The sequence below is a fragment of the Numenius arquata genome, chromosome 11, assembly GCF_964106895.1.
Source record: "Numenius arquata chromosome 11, bNumArq3.hap1.1, whole genome shotgun sequence".
Classification (NCBI taxonomy): Eukaryota; Metazoa; Chordata; class Aves; order Charadriiformes; family Scolopacidae; genus Numenius; species Numenius arquata.
Window position 1 is genome coordinate 4,756,283 of NC_133586.1, and position 12,650 is coordinate 4,768,932.

Here is a 12,650-nt window from a genome sequence, read left to right on the forward strand (position 1 = left end):
CATGCAACTCTCAATGGGTTACTTTTGTTCGGGCATCATTTACCATGCACAAAGAGACTCTGCAAGCAGGATACACACTATTTAAGTAATTATTTATCAGCTAATATGCAAAATAGATAGCTAGAACTAACAGATTACTAGGCTAAACAGTAATATGCTTACCACTCCTGATCAGAAAACTGATGAGTCTTAGCTGGCCAGGAAGTTTCCAATATACCGGGGAAAGTTGGTCTCTGCGATTTGTTGGTATGGGCTGATCCCTCGGCATTACTGAGTCACCTTTGAATTTTCTGCTTTTCTTCTGTACCTTTCCTCTTGAATCTTTCACCAGCTAACTACTGTCATCCCAACAACAATGCTCCCGTGACTTTACCTTCTTGTCTTTCATGGCTTTAGCCCATGTACTTTCTCATGGCTTCATGATTTTCTCAGTAAAACTCAGGCAAGGCCACACGGCAATGCTGCATCAAACTAGGCTTTGGCTAATGGTACAGCCAAAACTCTGGGCTGAGTGCAGCATGGGGAGTGGCGGAAGCTACAAAGCTTCCATGAGATCACGAAATTGTGCTGAAATCCACTGATACTCTGTAAAGCATGGTTGTGTGACAGCTGCTTTTTTTGAGAGCGTCAGCGTATGGGCTGAGATCACTTTGTCCTGTTGAGGAAAAAAAATATGAATCTACTTTAGAATGTGTTTTAAACCATTTGAGAGGGGGAGAAACCTTATGGAGTTTTCAGTCCCTGTGCTGTCAGGCAATGGACCTAACGGTGATGTGAAGCACTCAAGACGCTGCCATGAAACCTTTCCTCCAGGTCACAATGTGTTCCCGGACACTGAAAGTGCAAAGGTAAGTTTGTTTCCATGCAAACATTCTGTTATTTCCATGCACTTTTCTCTTCACGTCTTTTACTTCGATACTTGTGTCCGCTTATTTTAGAAATAATTAAGCCATCGTACACCCGCTGTAGAAAGGCTCCCAGGAGTCAACACCTGGATTCTACTTTCTAATTTTGACAACTGTGTGTTCATTTTAATGTCTGTACCTCAATTTTACAGTTTGTAATAATGAACAGCAGGCTGCTTGCCTAGCTTTTCCAAAAGCCTCTTTCACACTGACAACGATCACTGCAGCGCGTTGCTGAAGAATGCTATAAAAATGTCATTTTTGCACTTACTTTCCCTCATGAGCCTTCTGCCTTTGCCAGTCGAGCTTAAACAAATTGGCGTTAGCTTTATGGCTTGACATTCTGGGCCTTTTAAGGGAAGAATTTGTAACTTTTGTTGGGCGTTTTGGAAGTTAAGATGCAGTCCTGGGCTGGTCCTTGCCACCGGCCGGGCCCTGCCGGCGGCCGCCCCCTCAGCCTGCGGCCACCCTGCCAGGAGCTCGCAGCATCCCCCCTCACCTCCCCAGCCTTCCCCCCTACAGAAACTTCTCCAGACTGTTTACCGTCACCTCCCCCGTCCTTTAGTTTCCCCCAGCCGCCCCACGACGGCCGCCCCCGTCACTTTTCCTGTCAGCCCAAACCCCGGCCCGCCCCTCCGGCCCGCCCGCAGAGGGACAGGGCCGCACCGCCACCCCGTCCGGGGCGGGGGCGGGCCGCGGCGGCGGGAGCCCGCCTCGGAGGAAGTGATGGAGGCCGAGGGAGGAGGAAGAGCCGCCGCTGGTAAGAGGGGAGGGAGAGCGCTCGGGAGCTCCCCCGCGGCCTGGTCTCCTCCCCTTGCCCCGTCTCTCCCCTCACGCCGCCTCCTCACGGCAGCCGCCCCGCTCGCTTCGTCCCCCTCCCGCTCTTACCCTCATGCCGGGCCAGCTGCCCGCCCGCAGAGGCTGGACGCGGTGCCTGGCTGTCGCACCGCCCGCCCGGGCTGTCCGGGGGCGCCGCCGGCGCCATTCCACTCCCCCCCCCCGCCCCGGCCTCCTGTGAGGAGCCCCCCTCCCGCCGCCCCGAAATGGCGGGCTCCCCGCGGCACCGCGGCAGGGCTTTCCAGAATCGGACAAAACGCCACAAAACACTAGGGCCTTTCCAGGAAAACTTTGCTGAGCTGCTAGCGGTCATGACCGGGCGAGCCCCGGCTCTGCATCGCTATGCTCCCAGCGCCCTCTTTTCCATAGGATTGCTGGAGGGCAGATGGTGGAGTTTAACCCCACCTTGCACAAAGCAGGGGCAACCAGAGTAGGCCGCTACAGGGTTCTTTGCCCTTTTCCTCAAGCGTTAAGGTAACTTCTCCAAGTTTTAGGGTAGTCCAAACCTGTCCTGAAGCAGAGAGGAGCTGGCCCAAGGATTTCTGTCAGCTTTGGTTCGGCAGGTGATGCTTGTAAAAGGCTCGTCTCCAAACGCCAGTTTCCAGTGTGTGTTTAGAGGTCTCACTGCACAGGTGCATGAGCTTGGGACTTGAATGGCAAAGTGCTCGAGAACTGCTAAAGAGCTGAGGGAATACTGTGTAAAAATACTTCTACATTTTTAAGGCCAAATCTCGGGCAGCATCAGCAAGTGTTTACCCAAACTGTGCAAAAACATGGATTTACACGGACAAAAGGAGCAGTAAACGTGTTGCTTCTTGACCACAAAAGAATAATTAGTTTGATTATTTTGGTGAAGAAGTGAGATACAAAGCTTTTCTACGTTGCAGAGGACTTAACCTTTCTTTAAAAAGTATTCGGTAAAAACTGTCTTTGCTGATCATGGGCTGACTGTAGAACAAGAAATACGTAGTCTCTAATGATGATTTTTTTGGGGAAAAAAAGTCACTCGCCCCTCATCATCTTTCAGCAGAAGTTAATTTACTGGTGTAAACAGTAGGCAAAGAGTTGCTCAGCCCAGCAGAGGCCAACAGAGAGAACTCAGCCGTTTGGTATGTGGTGGACTTACATTGCTTTGAAACAGACAGACATGTTACTTTCCAAATGGCAGTGCTCCTGGTGCTTGGTAAGGGAGCTGATTTTAGGACAGGTGGATCTTCTGCACGAGCTCCACCATGGATTTCCAAGGGAGTCTGGCATGTGTAGTGTTCCTGGTTTATATTTGACTAGGAGCATTTCCAAGAATCTCTGTTCACGCACTTGTTTGGATAAGGGCCCATTGCATCACCTCAGTTAGCTTTTGTACTGCTTTCCCTCCTGCTCTGTTTTTATACTCTTCTTTCTTAATTTGTCACGCTACCAGGTAAATGGAGAGAAAGTGAATTTATCTTCTGAAACGCATTTTAAGTTGCTGCCATTTATCTAAAGCACCTACTTCATCCCCTTCAGTAAAATAATGATGATGTTCATTAGTTCCTCTAGCTGCTCATGGCTAAATGCGCTGTAGTCAGATTGCTCTATTTTTTCCCTCCTATCAGCCACTTATGAAAGTCAAACATTTGTAATAATGCTGTTGGCTTTTTTTGGAAGTCTCTCAATTCTGCTGATGTTTTTAAATAAAATATCTCTAGATGAATGGGACTTGGTTTTTCATGTCCAAGCACATATTGTATTGTTGGGCACTTGAGATAATGTCTACATTTTCCCCCTAACTTTTTCATTGCTCTCAAATTGAATGTTTAGAATAGTTTTTCCATCCCTTTCCTCTTTTGGAACAGATGCCATTGTTTCTAGGTATTGTCCAAGTTTTGGTGTAGTTATTTAATTGGATATACCTATGTTTGAAATAATTATGGAACAACTGGCGAAAGGTTGAGTATAGAGCACACTTTTTTGGAGTCAGCCATTAGCTCTTCTTGTGCAAATGGTGCTTTTCAGTTTATGTTGTGCTCTAATTGAGATGCTACAACTGCATATTCTTGAGGTCTGTTACTGCAAGATTGCTTATGCTTCCAGGTTTCTAAGCCCCTTTTATAGATCTTAGGCAAACCTTACCACTGAGAAGCAGGCCAGCTATTGACCTAGAACTTGAGGTTCTTGTTTTAAATTCAGCCTTTTCACAAGTTCTTTTTGATTTTAGAATGCTTTGAAAGTCAGATTTGTATGTGTTAACTATCTAACAGCAAAGTTAGGAAATACATTCAGTGAGTAACAACATACATACAACAGCTAGAGCCTGAAAAATAGTTACTGGATGAGAAACGTGTATGTCTAGGTTAACAATTGCGCTAATGAAGCCTTAAACTTCCATCTGTCTCTCTAGGAAGATGGAAATCTTCCTGCCCTCCATGAAATCCATGTTAATCAGTTTGCAGGCAGGAGGTCAGCAGCCTGGAAGGTGGAACCACAAAATTCAGGTAACATATAGGCATTATATATCATAGAATCAGAATAGTTTGGGTTGGAAGGGACCTTTAAAGGTCATGTAGTTCAACCCCCCTGCAATAAGCAGGGACATCTTCAACTAGATCAGGTTGCTCAAAGCCTCACCCAACCTGACCTTGAATGTTTCCAGGGATGGGGCATCTCCCATGTCTCTGGGCAACCTAAGCCAGTGTTTTACCACCCTCATTGTAAAAAATTTCTTCCTTATATCTAGTCTAAGTCTACCCTCTTTTAGTTTAAAACCATTACTCCTAGTCTTATCACAACAGGCCCTGCTAAAGAGTTTGTCCCCGTCTTTCTTACAAGCCCCCTTTCAGTACTGCAACGGTGCAATAAGGTCTCTTTGGAGCCTTCTCTTCCCCCAGGCTGAACAATTGCAACTCTCTCAGCCTGTCTTTGTAGGAGAAGTGTTCCATCCTTCTGATTGTTTTTGTGGCCCATATATCATGAACGTGGCTCCCACACCTAGAAAAGCTACTCAGAGTTCTACAGTGAGACTGTCCAACAACATATTCCTTCAGTATAACTAAAATCTCCCGTATGGAACAGGTAGAATTTTACTCAGATTGAGGAGTGTGTGTATCTGAGAGGTAAGGGCTATCATAACCTCCTTGCTTTCCATGCCACAGGTAAGGCAAGTTACTGAAACCTTGCTTTCTTTAACATAAATACGTAGTTACAGTCTAGAAGGAAAGAAATCAGGAAACAAAATTCTAACTATTTCCCTCAAAGAAAAAATACAGTCCAAACCCCAGCAAACAAATCTGAGTCCTTTTTCATAATAGCATTGCAGTGAATACACTCCTTCCCTTGGGGGAAAGTATGAGAAAACAAACACCACAAGAGAAAGTCTAGCCGGTTTAAATTTGCAAGTGGGAGGTGTACAGACATTATGGTTGTGAGGATGTTAGAGGAACCTACGTAGAACAGGCTGGTATGTGTTTTCCACATTGTATAATGGTTGCGTACTGAGAGACTCCCAAACACTTTGTGTGGCAGTTCACAGTTCTGGTGTGTTGTCTTTGGTCGCACATATCTGAAGTAAACTGGGTCCTGCTCAGTTACTGAGAGGTCTGTGGATGCTTAAAAATGTTGTGTTTGTAACCTTTCAAACTGCTGTCTGGTCTTTATAGTATTGCTGACAACAGATGGCAAATGGCTCTGCTGATGTAATTCTTGCTAGGGTTTCATTCCTGTGAAGTTGCACAGTTTCAAAATCTCAGAAAGGGCCTCCATATTTTTTCTGTGTAATGATTTCAAGCCAAACTAAATAAAAACATTTTATATTAGTCAAATTCCCATGGTGTCATGTGACATTTTTGTAATTATTGTCTTGCAGCAGTTTCAGATAAGTGCATGTTTGGTAGCAATTTAAGGCCTGCGTCCTTTAAGTAATGCTTATTAGTACGTAACAGATGCCGTTTAGAAACATTATGCCTTTTAATAGGCTCTGCTTTTAGACTACATGTTCTCATTCCAGGCAGACTGTGGATCAGGCAAGCTTGGAGGTATGCTGTCATTTATGCAAAGCCTAAGTCAATTTTCTGGTCTGAAGTCAAGCCATGTGTTTTTCCTTGTTTCTTCCATTCTGGTCATAGCTGCCTTGCTGTGTTTTTCCCCCAGTCATATCTTTGGCTGATTGTCAAGCCATTACAATCAAAACCTTTTGCATTTTTAACCACCAGCAGTGGTTTCTTTTGTCCTTACAGAACAGCCTGTGTAAACGGAATTTAAACAATCTCAGCTTTACTGTCAAGAGCGCAGCAAGCACAGAGTTAGCCCTCTGTTGCCAGCCAGTCCTTCCTTCTCTGCTCCTTCTTCCTCCCAAAAGGAGAAAAAGGGAGAAGCAGAGACGTGCTGATTTTGGAGCACCTTCAAAGACATGTAGAATAGCTGACACAATGGCACAGAGAAACAAGAGAGATGTTTGCATTTTTCCTTCACTACATGCAGCTGTTTATAAAAGCAAGTTCTGAGACAGGCTAAGAGGCTTGTGATTGCTAGTGCAGGTGACGTATTAATTTGCAGCCGCATAGTAAATTTACCAAAGTGGAAATTACTGGGGGAAGGGATTTTTTTGTTTCTTTTCTTTTTTTTTTTTTTCCCCTCAAATTAATTGCTTTATTTTGAGATTAGTCTGGCTGTACAAATTGCTCCTTGCAAGTAATTGGGAGAAAGGCTGCTGGGCTTTCTTAGGCAGACTCATGCACTCTACTGGTGCAAGCAGTAGGTTTGTCAGATATGTGAAGCATTTGCAACTCAAATTATGCGGCATCTGAAACTGGTATCCCTGAAAATCTAGACAGTTGGCTCATATTTTCATTGCTATATCGTTCGTTTGGGGAACAACAAAAAAGCCAGGGCTTTCGGGTACTTTTTGTACGCGTACTGCCATAGTTTGTATGAAATGAAGACAGAGCTGTGTGTAGTGCGACCTGAGGTTTCCCACACCTGCTTTGAATGATGGTGGTAACAGGGAAATGTATTTAATGCAGTACTTAAATACTAGCCCTGGTGCCAGGCTGTGACAGTGGGTGTCTCAGTAATAATTTTAAATGCTCCTTGGTCTTAAAATATGGCTATTTTCTGAAACTGCCCTAACTGGCAGCCTGGCTGGCTTCTCCCCATGGGATGAAATCATGTTCAGCCTGGAGAAGAGAAGGCTCCGGGGAGACCTCATAGCAGCCTTCCAATATCTGAAGGGAGCCTACAGGAGAGCCGAGAGGGACTCTTTGTCAGGAAATGTAGTGACAGGACAAGGGGTAATGGTTTTAAATTGGAAGAGGGGAGATTTAGATTAGATATTAGGAGGAAATTCTTTCCTGTGAGGGTGGTGAAGCACTGGAACAGGTTGCCCAGGGAAGTTGTGGATGCCACATCCCTGGAAGTGTTTAAGGCCAGGCTGGATGGGGCTTGGAGCAACCTGCTCTAGTGGAGGCGTCCCTGCCCATGGCAGGGGGGTTGGAACTTGATGATCTTTAAGGTCCCTTCCAACTCTAACCATTCTATGATTCTATGTTCATGCTAGACCATTTGCCAGACTCAGTTGTCATTTCCTGCCATTTCGCTGTTCCTTGTTTATCACTATGGGAGACATTGTCTTTTCCCTTAAGTTATAGGATGACTTTTGACCAATGCATCCTCCTTTCTGTCTTCCATCTTTGTAAAGGATTGAATTACCACTATCTACATTTGAACTTGTGATTCAGAAGAGCTTTACTGCTGTTCACGGGTTCTTTTCTGTCATTTTCCTTTCAAATCAGCCTCTTTGAATAATGAAAATATTTCAGTGATATATTTTGGTGTCATTCAGAGCCTCGCATTTCTTCTTTGCTTAGAATTTGAGTGTCAGTCTCTAATTTGAGGTCAGGCCTGGACTATGAACTTCAGCTGGCATAGCTATTTTGGCTATGGGTATGAAGTGAGATGTAGCACTGACGTAGTTGTGCTGGAAAAAGCCCCTAATATGGACACAGCCATTCTGGAAAACTTGTATATTTTATTTTGTTTAGGGGGTAGACAAATAATTAAGTTGACAAATTTAGATTTGTTTTCCTTACATATGCAAGAAAACCCACACCATTGCCTTCAGTAGTTGAAGTTAGACTTTTCCAGGAACATTTCTGCCCATTTCTTGGTTGTGTGGAAAACAGTACCTATTAAGAACTCAATTCTGATGTTCTCATCTTCAGAGGTATTAGCAGTAAACATACTGAATCAATGGCATTTCCTTGAGGAAAACCTGATGTGAACATAAACCTTAAAGCCTTAATGAATTACAATTCTGAATGTCCCTTTTCTTCAGGACTGCATCTTCTCTGAGTTATTCTGTAAGCTCTCTCCTTCTTTTTTCCATCTAAGCCCTGTGAAGAAGAGAGTTAAATGTGCAGAAGTATGAATTCCTGATATGTCATAGTTACAGCTGGTAGCGCTTCCATGGTTTCACAGTATGCTACAGTTTTTATTTATAAAGGCTGTTTCTGGGCCATAATACCTCAGCTTTTTTCAATTACATTAGGTTAGAACTTAGTGCAAAACATGCCAGTCCAGATGTGCATTCTGTGTATAATAGGACAGGAGATAGCCTGTTTACACAGATGGATTTTAATTTATCTGTACTGCGAGTTGGGTGTGGCTTTATTTTTGTAAGTGTAACACTGCTAACATCCATCTGAGGAAAAATAGATATATTTGGAACCTGTTTGCTGAAACTTTCAGTAGGGGAGTACTACATCTTAGAGGTGATTAATGCCATTATGTGATTTCTTCAATATGCGTATGCACTTGCTCTTCTGGATTTGAAACATTTTAAATAATGTGGTTTCATCTAGGTATTTTTCCAAAAAGAGCTAAATAATTAGATCAATTATTTATTTCTTTTGTCTGTTTTTTTTTGGTCCCATTTCATAAGTTGCAGATTATTTTAAGTTTTGGAAAATAAATAACACATGACTTACCAAACCCTGGTCATACAGGGTTCTGAGGGCTTTCAGAGCTCATTGAGGTGAGCAGAAATTGAAGGTGCTTGACATTTTTTCAGAGTTAGGCTTGTCTAGTTTGTGCCCTTGCTCACCTGCGTTCTGCTAAATGAATGTATATACTTAAAGCTTTTTTTCCCCCCTTTCTGAAATCAGTAGTAAAAATGTGTTAGCAGGAATGGGATAGCTAATATAATAGCTAATAGCTAATCCTGCATTTGGGATGCCTAACATTTGGTCTGCTCTCCACTTGAGTGATGGAATCTGCAGTAATGACATGTATAGCTACAGTTGAACTCATCTATTTCATGTTTCGTTTCTTAATTGGCAATGGGATTAAGATTATTTATTTCCCTTCTGCCTTCATTTATTGATTCCACAGCAGAAAATTATTTACCAATGGAAACTTATATTTAGTTTGTGTTCTGAAGCCCTTCTCACCATTTGAATTGTGACAGAATAGTAAGTAACATAGAAATGTAATTTTTGGATCGAAACGGAGAAACCTGTTAACGCCAATGCTTTTTTTTTTTTTTCATCCTTTGCGTTCCAAGAGTGATTGCTCTATTAGTAATGGTGAAAAGCAATGCAGTGGGGAAAGAACATTGTTTTCATTAATGATGTACAGCATGTGGTTAAGAGCTGCCTTGCCATGTTGGACAGATATCACACCACAGCGTTTGCCCACTAGCTCTGTTGCCACCACACGTTGTTATGATAGTGTAGTTTCACTTACACTAGAACTTGGGTTTCTGACATGTACTTGCTCAATTAAAGTCAGGATGTGAGAGTCAGGTTCTGCATGTACTCCCGGGAACGTGCCAGAGACCTCTTCCTTCCTTTGGAAGGTTAAACAAATACGGTTGTCTAATGATAACCGCATGCATAGAGCTGTTCAGGCTCTTTGGATGGGATGGGGAAGAGTTGATGTTAAGCACTGCTGTTCAACACAGAGGTCCCACTCCTACGAGAGGCTAATGGAAACCACTTTTGTTCTATGTGTGTGAGTTAGAAGGGCAAAAAAAGTTATCTTTAGATCCTAGACGTTATCATGGTTGTGCTGCCATAGTGTGGCGGTGACAGTCCACAGGAGAACAGAGAACAATTTATGTTATATGACTTCTTTGTCTTTTTATGTTGTGACTTCAGAGGCACTGATAAGGAAAACATCACACCCTTTTGAAGTGGTAGATAAGACATACACTTAGCTGATAAGAAACCAGACAGAGATGAAGTGATTTGTTGGGGGCCACAAAACCACACCTGTGTTAAGAATAAATCCTAGGAGTCCTGGTCTCAGTTGCCTGGTTTAATTGCAAGAACATTCACTCCTAAATATTGACATGATAGACAGTCTTTTTGTGTTGCTGCATGTGTGTTTGTCTCATATTGCAAAGTGTATTCTGATTTAAAAAAAAAAAAAAAATACTTCTTGGACAAAAAAACCTCATAATAATGTCAGAAACACTTAGAATCTGCTGAAGTTTTTTTTGCTTTTTGTTTTGTTTTGTTTTGTTTTTTTTGTTGTTGATTGTGAAATACATTGGCACGAAAATAAAGCCAATAGTAAAGCCAGTAAATAAAACCAGTCCTGCTATTGCAAGCATTAGAAATGGCAAAACTGAATAAAAAATAACGACACTTGAAAGTTAGAAATGTTAGGTTCTTTTTATCTATCTTGTTTCTGCACCACTAGAAATCACACTTAAGTATTTTTTGTACTTTTACATGTAAAAGTGTGCAGAAATTTGCACAAATGTACAAAGATGTACCGTCTGGATACGAATCCTGTTGTGACTGATGGCTCTTCTGTAAACATTCTTAATGGATGCATGTAGTATCATTCTCTGTGTTTGTAAAACATGAAAAAGTAGTTGTAGGATAAATGATTAATTCACTTCAGACATAACACTTTTCATGCTTCATCTACAGTGAGGTTGATGTATTTTGCTTTACAATCTGGCTGCATCCTAAATGCTCTTACAAATTTCTGAAATGGCTTTTTCAACAAGTAAGTCTTTCCTGGGCGTACCAGCAATACCTTAACGCATCTCAATCAAGCCAGTGGTGTGTCTGGTCTGAAATAACCGCACCACCAACTTGTTGGCTTAAGGAAACACTATTAATAAGCTACATATGAATGCAGAAATAGAAAATTCTTAAAAATGAAAGCAAATATCTCATTTAATAAATTGTGTATTGGCTTCATGATCAAAAAGGACTTAAGTATATTGGTAATACATACTGATTTGAAACTTAAATGAGTATTTAAAACACATTACAAAGAGACAGAGTTGATTGTCCCAAGTTGTAACTGATTTGTTAGATAATGGCAAAATAGTAAAACTAATACATAGGTAGTAAAATGACTAGCATAGTGAAAGAGAGCTTGAGGAATATGTGTGATGTGAATTGCTGTAGGATTATATTAATGAGATAAGTCTGTGGTTATGTATATTCTAGTTCAATTATTTCTATTATGGCACAGGGTGTAGCTGCAGAGGATATAGAAGGATCATCAACAAGAATCTTCAGAATAGCTGATTAGATTGAAGCATGTCATTTACCTTCCGGCATTACAGCAGTCTGTAATTTCACTTGTGGAATTCCACATACAAGTATGTGCACCATGTGTTTTCTGTTGTATTGAGTATAAATTCTTTTGCCCATGGAAAAATATTTCCTGCTTACTTTAACTGATAGAACGAAATTCTTGCTCAATCTGTAATGATGAGGGTCTGTCTCTAATCTACGAAAATTAATTTCTATCTTAAGGTAGAATATTGTCTTCTGTTTTGTGATTGCATTTGTTATTTATCTACCTGATGCAGAACATAAGCATGTTAATCAGATCTATCTGGATTCCCACATATGGATCATAAGTGAAGTGAACTTTGTCTGACTTTTACCTCTCCAGAAGGGTATTTGTCCATGTCCTGAAACCACCATAAAATTCAGTTCTCTATTTTCAAGAAAATCAGAAGTGGGATAGCAACGGGTTTAGAAAATGCTGAGTTCAGGGATCAGGGCTGAAACAGGGGCCCTGATTTATGCCTTATTGGCAGAGTAGCGTGATGTTTTAGGCTGAGGTACCTATAGGTGCTGGAGGGTAGTATCTCATAAAGATGACTGAATTGTATGGGCAGTGCCTGCTTGTTTGTATAGCTGGTTCTAGCGGTAGCTTTTCACTTTAAAAATCAGATTCTTAGTGCAAATTGATGACAAATCACTAGAGTGAGAGGAGATGAACTTACACATCCTCACTTGAGAATGTGGCCCAGACTGCTCCATGGAAACAAAAGAGAGGAAAAACAGAAGCAGTGTTAGTATTTGCTTTAAAATCTATTATGTGTGCTTGAAATGGAAATATGGCCATTCAGATTTCTTATTTATTTATTTGTCTCTAGATAAGTTTTGGTTTAGTTTTTTTTTCCGTGGAATTGCATACACTTCCTCCTCCTTCGCCGGTGCTCTGTAAAAGGCAAAGTCTGATACCTGTCTGCACACCCTTCATTGACACCGCTGCCAGAGAATCCTCCTTGATGATGTCTTGACCTTGTTTACCAGCTTTGGCTATTTAAGATGGCAGCCCCTTCAGTGCGAATGTCAGGAATCTCTCTAATGCAGTAGGCCTCCCGTTCTAAATTTACTCTCCTTATGGTTTATGCTCCCTCCTCTGTGGCTGCAGCAAGAGGCCCCCTTTTTATGATTCACCCCTTCTGCCCCCCCTTCTTTCCCTCCCTCCCTCCCTCCCTCCCTCCCTCCCACAGATGGTAACCCTTTGTGCACATTGCCCATTTGAAGGAAGTGCTCGCTGGGTGTCCAGCAGATTGGCTGCCACAATGTGCTCTCTTGCTGCCACTAGGTAAAATCAAATTAGAATGAAATCCTGTAATTCAGATTAGGTTAAAAGGCTATCCTTGAAACT

At 42.1% G+C, this 12,650-nt stretch overlaps 1 protein-coding gene across 1 annotated transcript in view; it reads left to right on the forward strand.

Moving 5' to 3' along the window:
- Positions 1-1,630: 1,630 nt before the first annotated feature.
- The window catches only part of LOC141470428 (protein FAM169B-like), a 40,584-nt gene continuing 29,564 nt past the window's right edge, over positions 1,631-12,650 (forward strand). Inside the window, exon 1 of the mRNA XM_074156447.1 lies at positions 1,631-1,665. Coding sequence (XP_074012548.1) covers positions 1,632-1,665 — 34 coding nt within the window. The 5' untranslated portion in view covers position 1,631. The remainder of the gene's footprint in view (positions 1,666-12,650) is intronic.